Source organism: Clarias gariepinus, chromosome 15 (assembly GCF_024256425.1).
Source record: "Clarias gariepinus isolate MV-2021 ecotype Netherlands chromosome 15, CGAR_prim_01v2, whole genome shotgun sequence".
NCBI lineage: Eukaryota > Metazoa > Chordata > Actinopteri > Siluriformes > Clariidae > Clarias > Clarias gariepinus.
Window position 1 is genome coordinate 23,517,081 of NC_071114.1, and position 25,420 is coordinate 23,542,500.

General features: G+C 40.6%; 1 protein-coding gene across 1 annotated transcript in view; it reads left to right on the top strand.

Annotated features, from left to right (window-relative positions):
- strn (striatin, calmodulin binding protein) overlaps positions 1-25,420 on the top strand; it is a 55,947-nt gene that overhangs the window by 19,003 nt on the left and 11,524 nt on the right. The window contains exons 2-8 of the mRNA XM_053513143.1: positions 11,944-12,047; positions 16,189-16,262; positions 16,522-16,603; positions 21,657-21,833; positions 22,192-22,327; positions 22,431-22,608; positions 24,480-24,587. Of these exons, the coding sequence (XP_053369118.1) occupies positions 11,944-12,047; positions 16,189-16,262; positions 16,522-16,603; positions 21,657-21,833; positions 22,192-22,327; positions 22,431-22,608; positions 24,480-24,587 (859 nt within the window). The remainder of the gene's footprint in view (positions 1-11,943; positions 12,048-16,188; positions 16,263-16,521; positions 16,604-21,656; positions 21,834-22,191; positions 22,328-22,430; positions 22,609-24,479; positions 24,588-25,420) is intronic.

Consider the following 25,420-nt stretch of genomic DNA (forward strand, 5'->3'; position numbering starts at 1 on the left):
TAAAGAAAGAGATTCCTATTAGAAAGGTCAAATAGACGTCTGCATTAGTTAAAAGATCAATTATTTTAAGAAGCTTAGAGCGTTTTTTTTTTTCTTTTTCAAAACTCTAGGACCTTGGTACAGTTCAGTTCATTTACTCTATTATTATTAATGTTGGAGGTCAGCATTTTCATTTCATTAGTTATTTGAACTTTTTTTATTTAGTTAGTTCATTTTACCTTTTCCTTAAGTCGACATTCCTTTAATTTCCAAAAACCTTAAGATCAGCTGCACTGAATCAGAGTTTCGGTTCCGAACAGTGAAATAGCTGCCAGCCCGTGAGGAATTCGCGCCCCTCTGTGTACGGCTCATTTCTGCCCTCCACCTCACTCTCACACAACCACCTCATGTCTGCACTGGATCAACACCCTCGCTGTGCCGTGTTGCTTTTGGAACACGTCCCTTTTCCCTTTCTACACAGTGGAGCGCTGTGTGTCCACACCTCACCTCATCACCTCTCTCTAAACACTTTACACAGAGACCTCACAAAACCCACGCGCAGACCGTTTATTGATGAGCGCGAGGGGCAAGACGGCATGCGGATGTGACGGGGGCACATAAATAACCACCTGCTGGAACAAACGACTGCTTTTTAGTTTTTAACTGCCAACGGTTTCACTTAAATGGATTCGTTAAGATGAGAAGTTACCCAAACATGTGGGGCAGATGTGCTGTGGATTTCATCAAACGCACCCTCAATAGCAGAAGTGTTGTTCACCTGTTTTTTTTTTTTCTACTGATCACAGCATTTTTAGTAATCTGTTCTAGTAAATTTTGCTTCATTTTGCTCTGCAGTCAGGAAGCTTGTCTCAACCTGACCGAAATTACAGATATTACGATCATTTACTACCAGTCAGTTTGGACACATCTTCGCATTCCATGGTCGTTCCTGATTATTTCTTTTTACACTGTAAAGTAATGCAACAAGACATCCAAAATATGCAATAATCTACTCTGTACACTTGATATTAAGATGTTTCTGCTACTTATTCTCCTTCATAACGGCTCTAATCTGAGGTACTGATTGTTAATTGGTGATTTTTGAAGCTAGGAAATCTAAATGAACTTCTCCTCTGCAGCAGAGGTACATTTTGATCTGGCTTTCCTGGAAAGGTCTTCATTTGAGCCAGTTTCATCATGGTGCTTGATGGGATTTACGAAAGCACTTGACAATACTGTTCTTGCAAGAAGTGTTCCAGAACAGCCGAACTTCATGTCTTAATGCTGATTGTTGTGGTTAATTGACCTGAGATTTATGAGATTTATGGAAGGAGTCTCCAATGTTAGTTCTTCCATCAGAGCATGTTTATCTCTACCTTGTTTTTATTAGAATGCACCTTGTGGAAAAATGTGGCCAGTGCTTTCACTAACTGGAATTGGGTTAAGTAAAGTGGAAAAAAAAACATTCCTGTCGATTAGCTTTCATCCAGAGGAACTAGTTTGGTATTGACGTCTATAATCAGCACTAAGAACCTTGTACATCCCTCCTGAAGGCCAGAGTTTTTTTGGGGTTTTTTTCCACGTTTTACTTATTAATCTTTTTTTCTTAGAGCAGACGTGCTGCTGAGTGGCTTGTTCCGGTTAAATAGAATCCCAGTTTGGTCACTTGTAGTGCCGACCTACTGTACCATCCAATGTTTCATCCTTCTATAAGAGTTACCCGGGAACACGGCCAATCTTTCTCCTCTGGCTCCCAGACGTGGATGGGGCGACCCAAGAATACAGAGGTTGGTACAGTAACTTGAGCTCATGATTGGTCAGAATGAACAAAACTCTAAATATAATCAAACCCTTCTATCAAACACTTCTAATTTATACGTAACAGTTTTGTCTGAGCAGCAGTCCAATAATCAGTGAGGGAATTTCCTCCTTGCTGTTTTTGCCTCGTCTCTGCTAGTGCCTCCGCTCCTGTCCCAGAGATGAGCGTGCAAGTGTGTGTATGTATGTATATGTGTGTGTGTGTGTGTGCGCGCGCGCGCTTTAAGCCTTTCCCCTCTAAGGCAAGCCTGTCAGAGATATTCTCCTGGGAAGCGCGTGGGCTTGGGCTACGTCACTGTGCTATTCCTGCTCCTCCTGAATTCACCCATGTTTTTTCTCTTTTTCTCTCTCATCCAGCTTGATCTTTTTTTTTTCCCACTTTGTCTGTTTCTCTGCCTATTCAGAGTGAAGGTATTCTCTAATCTGCATGCTGCTCTTCCTCCTACAGTTATTAGTGCGAGTCTGTGATCAAATAGCTATTTAAAGGCATCTATTGTGAGCTAGTGGGTTGTTGCACTTGATTCTCCTGCTGTATTTTTTTTTCATCAGCATTTGTTTTTATATGTATTAGATAGCAAATGAGCTTGTTTTTCTCACAAGAGCATGGAGAGAGACTTAAAGAGGAATTTAAACCTGAGCTTTCAGGTTCCTCATAAATCAATTCTGCTCAGTGTTTAGAGAGAAAAAGAGAGACACTACAAGTGACAAATATGAAGTGGGACAAATAGGCAGGGAGACAGCAAGGTGGAAGGACGAAGAGACAGCGACAAGGAGGCTGAGGGACGAAGAGACAGCGACAAGGAGGCTGAGGGACGAAGAGACAGCGACAAGGAGGCTGAGGGACGAAGAGACAGCGACAAGGAGGCTGAGGGACGAATATTCATTGGGACAGATGGGCAGAGAGACAACAAGGCAGAGGAACAGGGAGGCAGAAGGACAAAGAGGCAGAGGGACATACAGACTTAAAGAATGGTGTACAAAAGACAGGAAAAAAAGACAGGCAGACCGAGGGAGACAAACAGACCAGCAGGCAGAGGGCCCGGGAGAGACAGCTAGAGAGGGAGGCAATGCCGGAAGAAATGCCATCAAGCAGAGACACAAAATAAAAGTAATAAAGTGATAGTGAAAATTAAAGGGATAGTGAAAGAATGAAAGACCAAATAAGGGCAAAGACTGATGGCGAAAAAGAGACAGGCACAGAGAGAGGCAGACAATGAGACAGACAGAAGAGAGCGAGGGAGAGGGAACAGTATTATTGAGGTCATCTAAGCTCATCTCGACTCACCAGTGGTGATGCGAATGATTTAGCATGTGATTTGCTCCGAGGGACCTTTGGGGAGTTTGAATGTATCCACTGCGTTATTTGTGTGTGTGAGGTATCAGTAATGGCGTTTCTTAATCTCCAGTGCCCCCCCCCCAACACACACACACACACACACACACACACACACACACAAATTTAAGGTGGCACGTTAATGCCCACTGGTGCATTGGTTTTTACCCCACTGACCAGACGTTTAGCCTCCCAGTAGAACACTTCACACTGAATAAAACATAATCCCTACAGGGAAGCGTGTTTTATGTTGCCCCCTAATGTCATCTGCTTATTTTCCAACTCCAGCATCAGAAGAGCAGTTTGTCATTTTTAGTCTCCTCAGCTGTCTGCAAAGCAAATCGTCATGCTGTGAAACCTCCGAGAATCCTTCTCATTTCTCTCCTGCTGAACCCATCCATCTTCTGTGATCCTGCTTATGCCTCATGAGTTGTTTGTTGCTTTTTTCTTTTTTTCAAAAAAAGAAGAAGGCAAAGCCAAGCTGCTCTGTTTTGGTTACGGCCAAACTTTTTTTTTTTTTTTTAAATACATAAAAGACATAAAAAAAAATTTAAGTCATTGATGCGGTTCAGTTTCCTAAGAGGATAAATTTAAAATGGAACTCTACAGAGAAAAAAGGATGACGTTGCTTACGAGTATGCAGATTTAGATGAGTTTCCCGGTCATGTGGGAAACCCCACAGACATGTCTATGACACGGCAGCAACACGTCAGTGCCTTTTCTGAGAAGTCCTTGTGGAAGCAAGTGCTTAGAGAGCATAAGGGTTGGATACCAAAACGAGGTGCCAATATGGCACCAGTACCTATTAAAACTGGTATGTACTAGAACCGAATCAAAGCGCAGATTTCGCGAGACGGAAAGCTCTAATAAAACAAATTCAGCTGATGTTTTTAGTAGCGCAAGTGTCCATGTTGTTTTCACATTTCCGATTTAAAAGCACTCGGAGGGCCTCCGATTGGCGAAGTGGTAAAGCGCTCGCCCTATCGTCCGGAGATCGTGAGTTCGATTCCCGGGCGATGCTGTAACCTCCAGCAGCTGGAAGTCTAAAGAGAGCTGATTGGCCGAGCTCTCTCAGAGGGGAGGGATGAGATGTACTTAGTGCTTCCACATTAATCACGCCTCTACAGCCAATCAGGGGTGTCTCTGAGCTCACGCAAGCGGAAGGAATGGCTAGCGCTGTCCTCTGAAGGTGTTACGCCGGCCCCAACGGTGCGTAAGCGAGCAGTTTGAAAAGATGCGGTCAGCTGGCATCACGTGATTAGGAGGAAACATGTGATAGTCTTCGGCCCTTCCGACTGAGTGGCAGTAGTAGCCGTAGTGTGGAAGCCCCCACTAGAAATTGGACACGACTAAATTAGGGAGAAAAACGCACTGGATGGGAAACGAGACCATCCGAAATTATATTTGCTCTGGCGGCTGCAGGTTGCATTAGTTGGCTAAGCTAAACACACTAAATTGTCATTTCCAGATAAGGCAAGTATGGACATATTTTTGCGAAAGTATTGCTGAAATGTGAAGCTGGTTTTTAGCATACCAAAAATACCAACCACTTTGCTGTTATTGGTGTTAAATTATTATAGTAGTAGCCAGATCTATATGTTCAGCCACTGGTATTGCTTTAAAAGTATCGATTTGGCACATAAAAAACCCAAACGATACTCAACCCTAGATAGCATCAAGATAGCATCAAATTTTCTCAGTATGCTGGAGCCACGATAGGACTGCCTCCTTCTTGTCTGGAATTTATATAACACTTTTAATAATGGCCATTGTCGCAAAGCAGCTTTAAAGAATAGAAAAATTCTGAAAATGACTTTGAAAAGTATATGGAAATTATCAGATTGTCCCTGATGAGCAAGCCAAGGGTGACGGTGGCAAGAAAATCTTCCCTGAGATGCCAATAGAACGAAACCTTCGGGGGAGCAAGACTCAACAGACTCAACTACCCATCCTCACTGGGGTGGTGATAATGGCTCAAATATGTAGTGATGGCTTGCATGGAGGTCAGGGCTATATGAGGGATCGGGCAATAACTCCCAATACCTGTTACGTGCAGGAGGTGTTTGTGCGGATAGTCCACACAGACGGATGTGTCTTTTCTGCAAGTTGGTGGCAACTTTTCAAGGATCAGGCGTTCCACTCATCACCATACCGCGCTTAAAGTCTTCTATAAATGTCAGATACTTTATGTGATGAAATGTCTTGTGAATGAAGGGATAAAAACGGACTATCCTTGTACAGTATTAAGTTCTTTAAAAGGAAATGGGTTTCTCTGCATCTAGACGCATACCCATCTTTGTAATAAAACAGCAGAGAGGCATCAAAGCAAGAACTCGAGTGGATATTCATCATTTGGGTTACCCAGTTTCCGTTGCATCTAGGCCACACTGCCTCCTTCCTGGAGGTTCCCTTTTAAATATCTTCTGTTTTAAATTTCCCTGTGTGTTTGTATGTGCATATTTCTTATAGCTTGAAATGGCTGTGTAAAATGCAACAAGACCTAGATCATGTTTGCTTGGGTTTGGACATTCTTTCTTATTTGGGATTCAGGTAAGGGACCAAAACCAGAGACGCTAGAATTGCTCATATTGTTTGCATCGCAGTCCGCTTTTGCAGCGATGCAAACAATATGATCGGGTTTTTGAGCTGTAGTTGCTTTCAGGCTGTATTCTGGATCTAGTCTCAGGCTGTTTTAACACTAGGCACAGCTGCGTTGTACAGATTGCCCTCCACCCCTTTCCACTGTCTTGTTTAGCATGACTTACTGTATATTGTTCGGTACCAGAGTACACTCGCGTATCCGCAAACTCCGATACAACAGGTTGCAATATGCGCCTAGTTCGTTTGTAAGCCGCCAATAAAGTACAACAGAGTCAAACTTTGCATTATGCCCATCAATGTTGATAAAGTTGGAAGGCGGGCAAGAGGGTTGTTCCGGTCTATGGCACCTGCCTATAAATGGTGTTGACAACATTGCATATGTTTTTGACAACTGATTGGAATTATGGAACTTGCGCTAATCCATATCCAGGTATGGTGTTCACGCAACATAAATTTAAAATAAAAAAGTCCTTGTGGAAGCAAGTGCTTAGAGAGCATAAGGGTTGGATACCAAAACGAGGTGCCAATATGGCAGCGAGGCAGACAATGAGACAGTTGACTTTGCGGTCAACTGTAACTCAGATCTGTGCCTGAGTTCCTAGTGTGAAAACACTTTCAAACGCCTTCATACGTGGACTTGTATGTGGTGTTCACGTTTCTGGCCACAGGCTTTAGAATCCTGTAGGTTGTATTCGCTGCGATTGCATTTAAGATTTCAATCAGATTCATCATTTTTTTTGTAGATAGGACACGACTTTCGTGTTTACATATGGTACGTTATATTCATCCTTATCGTTTCAATGACGAGTCAACAGCTGAACCACATTTACCATTTACATCGGCCATTTTATACACATCTTATACACATTTATACACATAGTCTCCACTCGGTATCATTATTAAAGCTGGTGATGATATTTGTCATGACAGTCATTTGTTCTTAGGGGGAAATGTTTTGTGAAATCTTATCTCGTATACCTGTATGGGCTGTTTCAGATTCTTTGGTACTCTGGTACAGTACATGAAGGAGAAATAAGATAACGAAAGCAATGAAAAGCAGCTGCTTTCCTGTTTGCTTTAAATCATTGCCGTCATCAATTAACCCAGTGCTCTGACTCTACCAATAATCATAACTTCTCAGAAATGAATGTCGGGTATAAATAGAGCCACAGTCACTGGAGTGACAAACAATTTTGCCTTCCTAGTTTTAAAAGTAAGAGTTTTGATTGTTGAAGATGACGGCGAGTAAAAACGGTAGCTCATACGCGTGTTGAAAGGGTTCCAGGTGTCTACGGTTGGTTGTTTGCCATGTCAGTCACCTCCTGTGAAGTAGGTGGTTCTTGGCCGTGATCATGAAGGAAGCTCAACAGAAGTCTGGCTCGCGAATCTGAGCCTCATCTAACATCATTCTAATTATTCCTCCTGAATATTTCAATAATTATCACTATGATTCAGCCATTTTGTGAACACTGCACATGTTGTTATCGTACATAGAAGCGAGTATTCTTTGACACAGTAATCTGAATCGAAGGGAACAAATAGTTTGCCACCTCAATGCCGTTATTAACATGAAAAGTATGACCACGATTAGATGAATAAATAAAAAAGTAATTATAGGTACACCCACCGAACATGTGCGATTATAATATTTGATTTGGGAGCACATGATTTAATCCACACAAGTGACTTGAAACCGACATTAGCTAAATTTGGCTAAGCTCATCAATATTGCAGCTGGTTGTATTTAATTAGGTAAGAAAAAATTGGGATCATAATTAAAATGCATTAATTGTGCATCCCTAATGGGATGAGTCTTATTCACGTTCAGAGCTGTAAGTGTATTCTAGCGGCAAAGCCGAGGAAGATTGTAGCGTTAGAATCACATTCATCAAGTGTAACGCGTTATAACTAAGCTGGACATTTTAACAGATGTATTATACATCCAGCAGCTCCTTTAATAGAAATACCTGAGACTTTAGAATAGGGGTGAAGTGTCATCTCTGTGATTTTGACCATGCGTTGGTTGTTGGTGCCAGTTGGCCTCAATTAGGCATTTCAGAAATCTCTGAAAACATCGACTGATCTTTTTGAAAAGCTTTCATTCGTGCGGTTTGTTTTATCCTGTGACCATAGCAGCATCAGATTCTTGTTCTTGTGAAACACTCCTAGAACCTGGCGTGATCTGCTGCGTTAGAGCTTTTTGACATGCTCTTGTGCTCACCATGGTTGCAAAGAGTGGTTATTTCCTATAACATGGCTTATTTTTCCGCACCATTCTTCGCTAACTCTTTAGAGACTAGTGTTAATTTTGTAAGCTATTTTCAATTTAGTCCCGGGATAAATGTCCCTGATAGTTTTTCATCATATTTAGTTAATTTAATCCTATTTTTGTTTGGTCAAGTTTTAGTCGACTAAAAGTCTGGACATTTTAGTCTAGTTTAAGTCCTACTGTCAATCTAGTCTAGCCCAAAATCTTTTTCACAAAATAAGAATCTTAACATTTTAAAATGTATCTTTTCATCTGATGTTTTTAGCGAATTATATTTATTTTTAACCATCACAACTTTAATTAAACTTCATTTATGCACACACACATGAAACACTGGCATACATATATATGATACAATCACACACACATACAGTATATTACTAACTGCTCAAACAGACACACACACAAACTTTCTCCGTGCAAACAAATATCGTCTCTTGTCTTTGGGGCGAGTAATACTGCTGTGATGATGAAGAGTTAGAGATGACTGAGCTTGTAACACGGGATCACTGCACGCGCAAACTTTTTCTGAAACGCCGCGCGCCGTAGACAGGTGTTATGCCCTGAAAGCCGTCATGCTTTTTCATTCAAACACTACTGCTCGCGACATAATAAACGAATACCGCATCGCAGCGGATTGTGACGAAAATTTAATGTTGACGAAAATAAACACAAATATTTTACTAGTTTTTATTTTTGAAATCACATTTTAGTCTCGTCTTTTTTCATTAACGATATTGCATGCTGATTTCGTCACTGTTCGCTGATATCAGTTACGTCTCGTCATCGTCTCGTCTAAGTCCCGAATATCGTCTCAAATATTTTCCGCCATTATTTCCTTTGACGAAATTAACACGAAGACTAAAAGATCTATGCGCTTTTGACCTGCATCTGCAGAAGTTGCTCTGATTTTAGGATTATATGACTGAGCAGGGGTACAAATGTTCCTTTTAAAGTGGCCAGTGATGTGTATGCACTTACTCATCCATTAGAATAGTTTACTACGGTAAAGCAGAGTTACTCATTAGCACCATAGCCATTTGAATAGGCTTTTATCTCACTTCCTGCTCAGCCTCGTGGAAACTCTTCTAGGTCTTCTAGTGAAAAGAAGAGGCTGAGAAACCGTGCACATTAAGGCCAGTAGGAATAATGTGAAGTAAAATAAATGGCTGTCTGGAATACCAGATGGTGCGGCATAAATGGATAAACGGATTGTTTGAATTTCTTACAGTTTTGCACGGCATTTATTTTGACGTCTATTCAGATGGAGCTTATTGACTTCTACAGCCAGTCTGTAAGAGGATCATATTATAATTGCCTGCGTATAACTTCATCTCCATCAGTCGGTGCGTTTGCATGGACCCGAATATTCCACTAGTAATCAGAATAACAGTGCAGCATGTATACACGTCAATCAAAACAGACTGACCCGGTCCAGCCCGGAATAAGAGGGATGTACAATGGGAATTAACTTATTCTTTCCGAGCATGTTTGTCCCATGTGTGGGTCACTTTAGATGATGTGACATGTTTCCGGGAGGGGAATTCTGCTCTCTTTCAGCTCAATCGTTATTTCAGACATTCCTCCAATGGGTCTCTGGTTGAGTAAGGAGCACTGATTGCTCTGCATGTAGTAAAGCATGTAACCAATCGCAGATGAGACTGAACTTTTGTAACGGATCATAAATAGGAAGGTGGGATTTATCAGTAAGAATGGGAAACTTAAACTCAGAGTTAATGAGAGAATGCACGCTGAGAGAATCAATACTCTGCATGCGATTAAAATAAGATTTTAATAATTTACAAAAAAAAAAAAGAATTAGTCAAACATTATTCGCACTCTGTAGAATTTATTTGAATTAACATTTAGAAAAGACAAATGCATGTCCTTAGATAGCGGTCCTCTGCATTTAATCCAGAGTTCAATAAGCATCTCACTGTAACGGGCGCTATTCATTGTTGAACCTTTTTTCTGATAATGTTCCCGTAACTCGAGAATCCCAGATAACTACCACAAATATATCAGTGTATAGGAAACGCTGGATTGTGCCGGTACAACCGTTAGAACTTAAACTGAGGAGGAAATATAACAATCTGGTAACAATTAATTATCGATTTTCAATTAATTATTATCGATTGTTAACTTCTTTGACTGATGGTTAATAAAAAAGTGCCAAGTTTGCAACCCTAGTTTATATAAAAGGTTTTTAGTGCTACCGTGTCATAATGTTCCAGTGTCACTAATTTGAATCAATGAGGCAGTCGTACTCTCTGTGGTCGTATTGTGGTCAACCTGACTTCTCACGTATCCCCTCTCTCCTGAAACATTCTCCCATACAGATCAAGACAGAAAGAGGAATCGATGCTCCTGCTCTCATTCGTCGAGTCACGTAACAGCAAGCGAGACTGAGACCTCGGGAGGTTCTGACTCTTGTGTTTGTGTGTGTGTATGTGTGTGCAGCTGATTTTTAAACACGACCGATTATATTTACAGAAGGCGAATCCTCGCACGTTCAGACACCGACGCTGATAACGGTGATTAACCGTGAGCCTCTATTATTAAACCCTAAATATATCAGAGAAAACGTCGTGGTCTGTTTTAATTCCTGTTCCGACTTGTGGAGAAGCGAATATTTCTGTTATGTAAGGAGTGGGGGCGTGTTTCACACACCGAGGCGCTCTTGTTTTGGTGCTTGTCAGAGCATTCCAGCAGACCTGTGTGTGTGTGTGTGTGTGTGTGTGTGTGTGTGTGTGCCAGTTTTCAATACAGATAGCATGTATATATTCGTACATGTATTACAGTCTTTCTTCTTGCATAACCTGGACTACAGTGTTCATAAACAACACGTTGCTGTCTGTAGAACCTGGTTCATGGTCGTTCCAAACAAAACCCTCTTTTGTGCACCTTTTTTTTTTTCTTCTTTTTTTTAAATCGTGGGCTTGTTTTCCAAAAGTTAGGATGTCCAAATTACAATTAGGTTCATATTTTTCTGTTGCTGGATGTTCTCTCGAGTCAGGAACTAACATATATTGCCTTCACCTATGCCACATGCCATGCATACCTCGGGTGTGTATACGTGGAGTGCATGTTCAGGTGCACCTCGTCTCATGCCCAAAGTCTCCTGAGATATGCTTCAGGCCCCCTACTGCCCTGTTCAGGATAAACGGTATAGAAGATGAATGAATAAATGTTGTTATCTAAGCTTAATTTCTGTAAGTATGCACGAGTCTCTATCAATTAATTATTTTGCATTTTAAAATTTTAGTTTAAGTTCTGTTTAATTTAATTGAACTTTTGTTGGTGAATTAAAATAATTGAAACGATGCATCATTTTTGGTTTCAAAGATCAATTCACTCATTATTATTATTATTATTATTATTATTATTATTATTATTTAGGTCAACTTTCCAAGGTTAAATTGTCTAAATTTGACAAAATACTTATGAATATACTTTTTTTTTTTTTGCTGAAAATACAAACCTTGCATTTTCTACAAATTCTTGTGTTTTATGAGATTATTATTTCTTTTTCTTTTGTGTTTGAGCAGGTGTGAAATACCGCCACCTATTGGACTGGAGAGTAAAACTTTGTCTCACTTTTGAGACATGATTGATTAAACAATCAATGCTTATCAAAATGTTTTTATTCATTATCAGTAATAAAAATCTGTCTAAAATTGGAAACAGTTTGACTCCGATTTGATTAAATATAATTACTACCCACTTAGTATGAATTATGTTTTATTTCTCAGCAGTAACCGGTCAGGTAACAGGAACTAGTGGGTCTCGGGTCGGATTAGAAGGTCACTAGTGGTTTGTTTGTTTAATCTTGGGTCCGAATCAGAGATGAACAGTTCTTGCACTTTTTAAGGATTCCAAAAAAACTAAAATCCCAGCATCTGGTTCGAGTGCTAACAGTTTTATGTGTCTGTGTGTGTTTCAGGCTCAGATTGCCTTCCTACAGGGCGAGCGGAAAGGCCAGGAGAACCTGAAGAAGGATCTGGTGAGGAGGATTAAGATGCTGGAGTACGCTCTGAAGCAGGAAAGGTCTGAACGCAGCATACACTTCCCACTCCCAGGCTATAATTTCATACAAAATAATAGAGATGGGAATCACCAGAGAGTGCCAGATACGATATTATCACAATATCTAGTTGCCCTTTCGATCTATATTGCGATTCCTAAAGTATCATGATTTTATAAATATCCAGATTTTATATATATATATATATATATATATATATATATAAATAATAATTTTTTTTTTAAAGCTTTTGGTACAATTCTAAACCACGCTGGATGCTGTAATGTGTGACTAGGTTAGAGTGTCCCCTGCAGGATTATAGAGGAAGTGCAACATTTTACCACCACAAATGCAAACGTATATATATATATTAATTGGATCCCTGGGTGATGCTGTAGCCTCTCGCAGCTGAGGGCCTGGAGAGAGCTGATTGGCCGAGCTCTCTCAGCGGAGTGGGATGGGAGGCACTTAGTGCTCTCACATCAATCACGCCTCTACAGCCAATCAGGGGCGTCTTGAGCTCACGCAAGCAGAACGAGCGGATAACGCTGTCGGTGCGTGAGCGAGCAGTTCGAAAAGTTGCGATCGGTTCAGGTGAAACAACCAGCCAGTGTGATGATGCCTGAGTTAACCCCTCACATCTCGATAAAATAATACACTCCAGAGTAGCTGCAAGTCACGCTGATAGTCATGTAACACATGATTTTTCGTCATGGTTTTGCTTAATAATCAGACAATTATGAGGTCAAATCCCAGCACTATTAAAAAAAAATAAAACAGAAACACATTACTGCTTCTCCATGCTAAAACAGGTCTATTTGTATACGCCGTTTCTTAGTTCCACATCTGGGGACTTAAAACTTGGTGGAGTCTCAGGGCCTGTCCACATGAACACTGATGTTTTTAAATATTTAGTTTTTACCTCGTCCACACGAAGACCGTATTCAGGAATATCTTCATCCAAGCAAGAAAGGGAAAGAACCCCAGCCTAGTTATAGTGTGCCGTTAATAAACTGCTAGCTCAAGTGACTCAAGAATGACGTAAGAGCAAGTATCAAGCAGCCACTGTTCCTGACCCTGAACTTGACCTTTAACCCTGTACATATGAAATTGTGTAGTGTTTCAGTTGTCTCCGTTATAAATGTAAGACGCAGGGTTGTAAAGATGCACAGAATTTTCTATTGATCGAGGCAGATGCGTGGATGTGGATGTGTTTGTGATGTTAATGCGAGGCTGTTGTACACACATCCAGCAGATTCAGCACACTGTAATGTTTCTGTCCAGCACTCGCTATCTATCAGCGTTGTAACTACCAGGGAATCCAAAGTGCTCCCTTGCAGCAGACATTAACGATTCTGTGCTGCTCACTTGCTGTTTTTCTTCTGCTAATACCGTAGTCTGTAAGCAGTATACTTTTTACTGCACCATTTTTTGTTTTCCTGTTTTCTTTGTTTCTTTATGAGTGTGGTGTATCTTTATTGGCTGTTATGCGCTTTGTTCAAGGTTTTTTATTCGCTGCGGATCAGTTCTCTCACCCCCTATATTTTCATCTTTCTTCTCACTTTGTTTTCAGGACGAGATGAGTCATTCTTCCTCCCAGGTCAGGCTGAAATTATATACCTTCCCAGTCATTCAGAGTTTAAACTGGGAAAAGCACTGACCACAGAAACCGAGCTCATGTAACAGAAAAACAGAAACACATTACCGCTTCTCCATGCTTTCGCTCAAACAGGTCTATTTTGTGTGCGCCGTTTCTCAGTTCCACATCTGGGGACTTGGTGGAGTCTCAGGGCCTGTCCACGTGAACACTGATGTTTTTAAATATTTAGTTTTTACCTTGTTCAGAAATATCTTCATCCAAGCAAGAAAGGGAAAGAACCGCAGCCTAGTGATAGTGTGCTGTTAATAAACTTAAGGATGACGTAAGAGCAAGTGTACTAAGTGGAACTCTGAGTCTCCTTTATGTGTGTTAACCGACAGTGAAGTGGAAATACTTCTTCAAAGTGTTTGTCCAGATCTTAGCATTGGTGGATTCAGAAGCAATACAACACCTACAGTACCAGTTCCTTCCTGGCTGATCAACAGCCACGATCAGTCATAAAGACAAGAAGACATGCCTTCTCACAGAGTTTACTGATCACCTGTTTACTGAAAGCTAAATTTCCCTCCTGGAAACTCATTACGTCGCCTAATGTAGTGACCACGTGCGCAGAAGATTTTGATTTATTTCAACAAGAGAGAACTAATCAAATCAGGTGTTTACATGGCCAATATTTACCTGTTAAACAGATTATCAAATGTTTACACCACCTCTCTCATTCTGATCAGGTCAGACTCTTCTAACTGAGGAAAGTCCATTTTTATTCTGGCTGTCAGGGAGAAATCAGGGCACATGTAACCATACTGTAGCTATTGCAGTAGTCTTAAGACGTCACAGAAACACACGCTTTAGAAGTTGCAGACGGCCATCAGAAACCTTAGCAATGGTGGACAAATTCAAAAAACTTCAAGGGAGTAAACCTTCACGTTTCTTTAGAATCCTACAGGTGGCGCTCTAAACAATTTAGACATTGGGATTCCATGTGATATGAGTCAATTATTAGCTATGTTTTTTTTTTTTAAATAAGACGTGTGGAGGATTACAGAGAGACTTGTTGTTCGGTAATAATGGCGCTTTGTGTTTAATTTAGTGTCAAGTTAAACTCTTGTTTTTAAAGCTAGTATTGTTTTGTACTGTATTGTTTGAATGCTGCACTTGGTTTTTAAATGAGAACACTAATGTTATAAGAAACAGACTACTTTTAAATACAGGTGTTTAATTCAGTTGTAAAGCTGTTAAATAAAGCTAAAGTATAAAACTTTTGAGTTATGACAACTTATCAGTCATTATTATTATTATTATTATTATTATTATTATTATAAGGTTCTAGATCTTAAAATTGTAACAAAACCAGACAAATTATATGAAATCAGCATATTTATAAAATTGTGATATTTACAGAATCGCAATATTAATTTAATCAGAACATCGATATTATGATAATATTGTATCAGGTTGTGATTGGTGATTCCCATCCCTGCCAAGTTATACAGAATACACCATGTTTCTGTTATGCAATGATGTACAGTGAAATCTCGGATTGCGAGTAACGCGATTTTTGACTTGGAAAACGAACAAGTCTTTGTTTACGAGTACAGAGTATCATGTATCACGTGATCACAAGTGAGCCAATGGTTTTTCTCTCTCTTGCATTACGGAATTGTGGTTAATCGTCTCCCCTGCTCAGACTTAGTGCGCGTCTCTCACTGCTATAATCAACTTTTGTGCATGCGTGTACTATAACACTGTGACCAATTGGGTGTGTGCATAAAACATATTTTTTTATTTATTGTGTCTGTATGCATGTGTAAAGTGCAGGTTAATTTGTTTTATTTTTACTTCATATTTTGTTTTAATTATTTTTATGTATTTATTTTTTGGGGCTGTGGAACAAATAATTTGAGTTTCCATTATTTCTTATGGGAAAGTTGTTTTGGAATACAAGCACGCTTCCGGAACGAATTATGCTTGTAATCCAAGGTTCCACTGTATATGCAGATGTGATTAATAATCACAAAGTAATGTATAGTTGTTGTTTTTTTTTTTCCAATCTGCTGCCAATTTCTGGTCTGTTAAGATTCAAGATTCAAAGAACTTTATAAATCCCAAATAGAAATTGCTTGTTACACCTCACGAATTCGAAGCATCTATGTAACTTGTTTGTAAATGTACAGTATGTAAACCTGTAAAGTTGTTTTCGAGCTTAACGGTTTATGTGGTACTTGGTGCGCTGCTCTGTCATTCTTTTCCTCCGCAGGATTCTGAGGGTTCGTCATCTCATTAACCAGCAGCTGAAAGCCACGGTTCCAATATAATGATGCCTATAAGCTTAGGTGCCATTATTGTCAGACATTGTTCGTCTATAGCTTTGTAAAATTACTTCCCTAATGAACCCAGCTTGCTTTCCAGCCGAGTTAGATCGGGTTGCCATGCGTATCACATTATGTGAGCAATTTACAGATTCAATCAGCTCCGGATTCAAGGTAACGCCGAGTAACTGTGGCAACAGAAGCACGAAAACCTTTTATTTATTTATTTTTTTTTTTTTCCCGTTCTTTTCACAGGGCAAAATACCACAAGCTGAAGTATGGGACTGAACTCCTGCAGGGAGACATGAAAGCACCGAGCTATGATTCAGGTAGATGTGAAGAATGGGTTAGTTTCTACTGCACGGATATGTATGTCTCCTAGGGTCAACCCCCGAGACGGAGAATAATAATAATGAGAAATGCACCAATAAATGAGTCACTTTCTTTTTATTTTTTAGTTTCATGACTATAATAAGGTTTGGGTTAAGTAAGGAATGTCGATAGAATAAAAAGCAGACTTCACTCCATTAGGTGAGATGATAATGAACTTGTATGTGTTTTACTTATGAACTTAATTGTTCCCCGCAGATGAGGGCAATGAAAATGAGGCTCTTCCAGAACCACCGAACAGCCAGCTGAGCTGGAAACAAGGAAGACAGCTTCTGAGGCAGTGAGTGACGCATGCACCCATCCATCCGTCCGTCCAAACATACATACATCAAACCCACACACAAAAACAAGGAAGACTGTCACAGAGACAGAAGTCTACACTCACTCACATACAGACCCAGGCACATGGTATAAGTCCACTCCCTTGTAGAAGCATGCAGAGCATCGCACATACTCCTACACACACTTTGAAACACGCTCGAGTGTAGGCAGGGCTTAAGCAAACGACCTTGATCCGGGTAGGCAGTTAAAGCAGTTTGCTCGTTACATAATGACGAGTGCCGATTGTTCCTATTCTTCAACGCCGTCATGCCTGCGGAGTGTAAAATCTCTCTTTTTTTTAGGTCTAACAAGTGGTACAAAAATAAGCTCTGGTGTAAAGGCTCGTCTGATGAGTGGCAGGCAAAATGGAAAAGCTTTGTCAACTTCTCAACAAATGATTATATATGTGTGTCTCTTTAAGCCACACCTCCTTATCCAGAAACTAATGGCCCCACACGCCCACACCCTGTTTCTTGGGACTAACAAGCAAATAGACCACTGGGACCAATAGGCAAAGAGGCTATGCTTCTATCTGTAGGGGCACACCTCCTGTACTGGGATAGGTACTGGGGTCTTGCCTACTATACTGGTACTGACCGGCACCGGGGCTGTTTCTCTTGCAGCCAGAGATGGATGAACTGACAGCCACAGAGGGCATCCATCCTTTACTGGTACTGGAAGGCACACAGGGCATAGCTTCTTATGTGACACTAAAGCCACACATCCTTTACTAGGACGAACTGGGACATGACCCATCTCCATTACTGTGCAGACACAAAACCACACCCCTTCCTTTGGAACTGACACACACACAGAGGCCACACTTCCTCCATCGGGATTGACCTGCACTTTTTCTCAAACTCGGAGGCCGCACCTTCCCTGGCACACACAGGACACACCCCTGTTATTTGGGATTGATGGAATTGAACAGAAGTCATGTCTCAAAAAGAGAGGGGATGTTAAATATGCCATCAGAGTATTAATATACTGCACAGTGTGTGTAGGAAAGAAAATAAATTTGTCTCCCACACTGACACTTGGTCCCAGCTGGCTGTCTCAATCGCCGTAGTGCATCTGGATGCCTGCTGGGTAAATGATTAATATCTGTAATGTTGGAAGAACGTGCACACACGCACTTGCACACATGCTCCGAGAAAGTAAAGATTGCACAGCAAATAAAATCTTCAGTGCATAAATCAACATCAATATCTCTTCCAAACTTTAAAGCAAAGGCTGGTTGGTCAGAGCCTCGTCGTGAGCGCTGGTGTAAAGGAAGAGGTCTGGTCTGTTTAATCAGGCTGTTTTACAGGGACACGCCACAGCATGGGCGGCAGAATAGGAATGCCCTTCACCGCCGTCCGTCACGCACCATTGCCGAACGAGATGAACATTAATCCGGTCCGTTACAGCCTGCTGCTTTTATTAGAGCACACACTCGTTGATTTTCTGTTCTGGGTCAATAGTGCAGAGAAGCTGCTAGTATCTGGGTTAATGTAACGTGAACAACTGCTTCACAGGAACGGATCGGTGTGTGTGTTTTTGTTTTCTCAGCACACAGAGATCTAACAGCAGGCTGCCATATTATTTTATCTCTTTTTTTGCGACAAGCCAGTGCATCTGGTGTCACACAGGCCACATAAGCAATGAGGAGCAGCAACAGTGCTAGTATGGTGACCTTGATGATTCCCCCTGGCCCAATTGGGCTACCTTTTGGCGCCATCTTATAAAAAGATATCTCTGTTCACGAGTTTGAGTAAAAAAATTCTGTGCAATTGTTCAAGGCTATAGAATTTCTTTTAATTACCTTTCAGCATAATATGTTTTAAAATAAGAATCTCGCTTTTCAATATACTGTGTCCATCTGGCAACAAGCTTTTGTATTCAATTGTTAAAATATGTTTTAGGCAGAGACATCAATGTCCTCTCTTCTGATGGAGAAGTGACGGCACCAATGTCCTCTCTTCTGATGGAGAAGTGACGGCACCAATGTCCTCTCTTCTGATGGAGAAGTGACGGCACCAATGTCCTCACTTCTTCATCAGAAGTGAAGCTTCGTCCTCGTAGGGCGAGATCAGGGAGAACTTTCACCTTCCGTAGGGGATCGGTCAAAATTTTGTTCGCGGATATCCAAACGCTTCTGTTTAGCCTCTTGACCAGGGAGCAGTGTTGGGGATCGATACTTTTTAACGTAACTAATTACATTACTAAATTACTGTCATTAAAAAGTAATCAGTTACATTAGTGTTAATTTCTAATAAAAGTAACTAGTTTGAGTTCTTTTCCATTGCAGAAAATCAAAACTTTGTGATTCCATCTTTCCCGCGCGTCAGTCTTCGTATAGTCAAACCGCATAAATGAGATAGGGGTATAACAGCAGGAATAACAGAGGGGGGCGGGTTATCGGGGGCGGGGCTTGTAGGGCTTGTAAACTGATTCCTTAAATGGCGGACCTAACGCATTAGATTACTCGTTACATCAACTTTGTAACGCGTTACACCCAACACTGCCGGAGGGACAGTAGCCTTGAACGGAAAGCGCTGATAAGCCAACAGAAGTTTTTATTTACCCAGAGCACCTTTTTTTTCCACACCATTTGCTAATTCTATAATTAAAGGCATCCTACGTTATCAGGAAGTTAGACTCAAATGGAATGGGGAAAAAACAATCATGCATTAGTAGACAAAACAAGGCATGACATCATTAGGTAACTTGTATGGTTTCTACTAATAGAAAACCCTTTAAGAAATCTAAACGAATCACAAATGAAAAATGTTTATTAATGCCCCAAAAAAATTATTTCTGCCGAGAGGAGATGGTGGACTTGGTGGATTGTGTCACTGTTAGACAGGGTCATGAAGGGCAGTCCCATTACCGCTGTACAGCAACATTTTGTGTGTGTGCATGCATGTGTGTGTGAGAAAACACAGTTTGAGAGACAGTGAAGGAGAATGAATGGTGGATTGTGTCAGGGCATTCAGCCTTCCTGTGCCCGGAGTGACTGGTACAGCAAGAGACAGAACGCTTCCCTTTCTCCTCCTTTTCTCTTTCACTTTTTTCCCCCCTGCTTTTTCTCTCTTAAAGCTGACTCTTAAAGACTCTGATCAAATTCTTGAGAGAAACACAGACGTCCATGCAGGAGGTTTAGGAAAGGTTTGTGTAGCTGGATATTTTTGGAGTGTTGATAAAGCCATCACAAGGTATGATGTGAGTTTTCATTGATGGAAATATAATGAGTGGTTCAAATGGTCTTGATTTGATTCATGTAAATGTGGTGCGGACGGTGGTTTATACTCAGACTTATCTCAAGTGAGCTGCTGCTTTCATCTTTTTGGCAGCGTGTTCTCTCTTCTCAGTTTTTTTTTTTTTTTTATATGTTTAGATTTTTCTTCATTGGACAGTCCCGTGTCTGCGTGTTAATGAAACGTTATGAATCGTGTAATAATATATTTAGTGAATTATGCAGCTAAGATATTTTATATATTAAATTTTTCGATTGGTGGTGTTTTGAATAATTATTATACAACAGCGCAGATACATTTTTTGAGCCCTGATTGGTCATAAAGAATTCAATAATTTACTGGATTTTTAGGATATAAAGGTATTAAGTCGCACAGGTCAGTTTTTGCACTATAACCAGTAATGTGCAGTAGTTGAGAAAGTCGTTTGATAAAATATTTTATCCTTCTGATCCATCGACAGAATTGACAAAGCTTTAATCCTGCACATTTCATTAAAGCACTATAATGAACACTATACAAAATTGGTTGTTCCAGTTGTAACAGAAAAGCATGCTTTTTTTTTTCTTTTCACTCTAAAAACTGCTCTGCTGGAGAAGCATGAAAATCCTGGTGTGAAAATGAGGCTGAGGTTCTCTCTTTTCTTACTACGTCACAAAATCCTCATTTAAATCTTTTAAAAACAGGATTTCAACTTCTTCTTTTTTTTCTGAGCCTCTCCTCGTAAACAAACTCGCATTGCCATACAGTATCTCAGGAACCGGACATACAGTAATACAATAATCAACTTTAAAATGAAGCTTATTCAACCAGGAATCTGAAAATATGCATCACCCAGAATGTAACCTAATACCTGATTTGATGTGAGAAACTAGTCTCTTTTTTAATAAATGCAAATCTCTTAGTATTTAGAAAATTTCTTGCATTAAAAAAGGAGATGGAGATGCCAGAGTTAATTACTTTCCTGTACAACCTTTTAAATATACTTTACAAGAGAACATTTTATTCAGTTCTCACAAATGGATTTAATGCAATAAGTGCTGGTCTGCAAACATTAACATCAGAATTCTCAATGTACTGTAAGAATCTGGAATAATTTTTTTTCCTTGTGTTATTTCAGTGTGGGATATTTGGATATACAGTATGTTTCTCCTGAAAGAAACGAACATACGTTTCTTTCACACTATAACACTATTAGCATGTTGATTTACCACGGTATGCATAATGTGTGTGTGCATTGCCTCGCTATGACGGTGTTCATATCGTTTACGCCGATTCTCAAACATTATTCTCGGAACAAAGTTTGCTCCAGAATTCTGCAACAGGAGACGCTTTGCATGCGTACTGTATTCCGTACAAGAATACAGTGGATTTGCAAGACTTTCAGTAGTGTAGTTCACTCTTAGAACATCAAAGGTCTGTAGTCTGTAGTCATGTATAATAAACTGTTTTTAAGCAGATAATCACTCATGTGGTTAGTTATAATTTGGTTATATAAAATCCTGATTTTTGTACTGTATGTACGGGTAAAATTTCAAAACCATACAGCAGCATCAATGAATATATACATAAAAGGTTGAAACCTCCTTTAATGTTTCTTACAAGCACATGAAATACATATTGATTTTTTTTCCCCTGTGTATCGTACATGATTTATAGCCTTCTTTACGTCTCTTGGCACAACTGGTGTTTGCTCTGAAGGTCACTTTAGACTAAATGGGGGGTGGGGAAAGAAAATCATAAAAAGCAATATTTTAACACTATGTCTCTTTTTAGGTACCTCCAGGAGGTGGGCTACACGGACACTATCCTGGATGTGAAGTCTCAGAGGGTGAAGGCGTTACTGGGGCTGACGGGAGACAGTGTGGAGCGGGCTGGAGAACGGAGGACAGAGCCCATGGTGAACGGCACGGAGCCTTCGTCTTTGAAGGAAAGCACCACCAACATGATGGGGTGAGTGAGTGAGTGAAAGACAGGAAGTGGTGATTCATACATTTGATCAGGCATCCAGCACGACCAAGAATAGGAGAATGATGTTAGTGTTGAGATGAAAAGAGTTTGATCATGATAAATAACATGGTCAGAACTTTCCACTCTATCTGTTTGTGTTGCTGTTTCACTTTATCTGTTTACATATGATGCGAATTCTGATGTTAACTCATATTTTCTTTCTAATTTAAACTAATTGATCAGCTAGACCAATCCTAAATGAATTCCCCACTGGACCAGTATCCTGATTTTTTATTTTTTTTCCTGGAGGCAGTTTTTGTTAATAATGTGAACTCTGTCTTTTGTCTCTCGTTCTTCTCAGGAAACCGGAAATGTCTGACTCGGCGACGGTTCTGGAGGCGTTCAAGTTCATCGAGAGCGCGGCCGCAGAGTTCAGCGATGAGGACGAGGATGAAGACAGCGACGGGAGGGAAAAGACCATCATTGACTTGGCAACAGTGCGCTTACACCGAGTACTTTACGGAGAAAGAAATAACTACCATCTCATTACAGTGTGTACCCCAACAGACCCCACTCTCTCTCTCTCTCTTTATCTGGCAGATGATGAGGAAGAAGGGCTCCCCGTCTCCTTCCTCGTCCTCCTCCTCCTCCTCCTCGGCTGAGCTGAGTGATGACCCGGACACTGAGGAGGCTCTGAAGGGGTTCGACTTCTTGGCCAGCAATGAGGACATGGAGGGCTCGCCAGAATCCCCCGCGACTGGAGACCTAGCTGACTGGGGTAAGACTTCCATACGTGTAGTAAGACCACCTACAGGATGCACAGAGGTGGACCATGATTGATTTGACACATTGGACCAGTTGACACATTGCTAGCTCAAGTTATAGCACCTTCAGATTAATTTGGTGATTTCTAAATCTTATAACTAATCCAGCATGATAAAAATGCTTACATTTTATTAAAACACAGTGTGTTTAAAAGTTCAGATTAATTTAAATAGACTATGTTATGGGTTTTACCTTTGGTTTGCACTGTACTGGTTCAGTCCTGTACACGCCGCTTTCCTTTCTGTAATGCATAAAGTTATTACATGTACTGTATGTGGAGAGCACAGTCTTCTTGGGTGTTATTTCTTGTTTGCGTGTGTGTGTGTCTGTATGTATCTCTCTCTGTCTTCTATAAGAGAAGAGTGTTGTTCTCTGTGCATTGTGTATTTGGACTGTGACGTGACTCAGATACAGTAAAGCCTCTCAGTCTATCCCTTTAGTCTATAAGAGCCCTGAACTGATTCTTCTCAGTCTGTCACTGCTGCAGTGGCTCAGTGACAAGAACTAAAGTGCTGAAGATGGATAAAGAAAGGGCTGGAAAGAGCACAGATTAATAATAATGATGATGATAATAATAATAATAATAATAATATAAATAATAATATCCTTAATGTTAAAACCTGACTGGGGGGAAATGTTCAGGAAGTGTCACGTGATGTCTTGGTGTTGCACTTTTGTGACTCAACAATCTGCAGAAAATAAACAGGGGCGTGGTGTGAAACTTTAATTTATACTTATACATACTGTATATGTTATTAGTTACACTTTGTTATAAAGCTTAAGCCTCGACTGTGTTGTAGCCTCTACAGGGAGAAAAATTAATATCTAGAAGAAAAAGAAATTAGTCGTATTTGGTGATGAGAATTTTGCTTTGTTTTTTCTTTATAAATCAAATTTTAAAAAAATTTAAAAAGAACAAAAGCAAGTTCCTTTTGCCAACAAATTCCACCCTCTGAGTTATGCAATAATTGATTGCAATAATTTGGTCTCTTTTGTGATTGGCTAGATCTTCAGTGAATAGGAAATGTGAGCCAATCCTACTGTAGAGCAGGAAGGCGGGACTTGGGTTCTTCTCAGCCCAGTTTCGCACACCATTCGTTTATTACACTGATCAGCCCATTACATTAACACTACCACCAGGTGAACTGAACAACACTGATTACCAGCAATAGACCGGTAAACTAGTGACAGGATCACCCAAGGCTCACCCATATCTGCTGGGACCAAAGGTCGGATCCCACAGAAGAGCCAATGCAGCACAAATCACAGAAAATAGTTTTAAAGTCGGTCACGATAGAAAGGCACCAGAACACCCATCACCACCCGCCGTGCACAGGACACCGCAAACAAAGAGCCCAATTATATCAATCATGTCAAACTCCCCCAGATCCCTGTCCGATTGAGCACCCATAAGCCACACGCAAGGGGCCAGAGCTGCCCGGGTGGCACAAGGGGAACCAAACCCTAGGTGGTTTTTATGTTAATACTGATCGGTGTATGTGTGTGTGTGTGTATTAGAAGCCTCGTGTCTTTGCACTCCAAATTATCTTGACTCCAAAAAAGTCCGTTCTAATCTGAACCTAAATAAACCTATTAAAAAAGAGGAAGTTGTTAAATGGGGTAGTGAGTTATTACAAAAATATGCCAGAAAATCTAGTTCTTAAAACAATATGCATTTCTCAGTGATCCTACAGTCCATCCAGGGTGTTACTGTACTTCAGCTAAATAAAACTAAACACAGATTTGCGGTGGACGCGGCGCGGCTCGTCTCCGTCTCCAATGTTTGTGCTCTGAGACTGAATGCTGTCTCCATCCTCCATGTAGAGAAGGAGCCGAACGCCATGACCGAGGCCTGGGAAGTGGACCAGAGCCTGATCTCCAAACTCAAGGAGCAGTACAGGAAGGAGCGCAAGGGCAAAAAGGGGGTGAAGAGTAAGTGTGGCCAGACCTGCACTGCTTCCTGTCTGATCAGACGCCGGTCTGGAAGCATTTCTTTAGCTTGGCCAGCTCCTTTCAGATCATCTCCACTTCCTCCCTTTTTGTGTTTCTGACACCTTCGATTTGCTCTCAGCTCCTTTCCCTCTGCGTGAGTGTGTGAGAAAGAGTAGGTGTGTGTGTGTGTGTGTGTCTGTCAGAGAGACTGCATTTTAATTGGATTTTTTGTGGATTCCATTTTCTTTATTCACACAGAGTCTCTCTCCCTCTCTCTCTCTCTCTCTCTCTCTCTCTCTCTCTCTTTCTCTCCGTTGTTTAAGCCCATCCTGTTCTAGTGAAACAATTTGTCTGCCAGCATGAACTTTTCATTCTTCATTCATTTTTTCCTTCATTAATTTCATTCCTTCTCCTTGTCTTTTCCCTCTTTATCTCTTCTCTATTCTTTTTTTTCTCTCGCCATTTTCAGTTTTATTTTTCTTAAGAGTTTTCTATTTTGCACTATTATTAGGGCCCAAGCACTGTAGTGCACAGGGCCCTCTTGTTTTTCTAAGGATTATTATTTTTTTATGAATTTTTTTTATTATTATTTATTTATTTATTTTTCAATCATCCGGGCACTTTCGGGGGCCTTAACATACACAAAAACTCATTAAAAATTTGCATACAGGTTGGAATCTGCGGCTATTGGGATGTCAGTGTGGCTCGGCCCTGGGAGTCAAACACCCGTCACAGCGCCCCCTAGAACATCTTGCCTCATAGCTCATACACACTTGCATATATACTTACAAAATCCGGTGTACATTTAGATCTCTTCGAGCTGAACAAGTTTC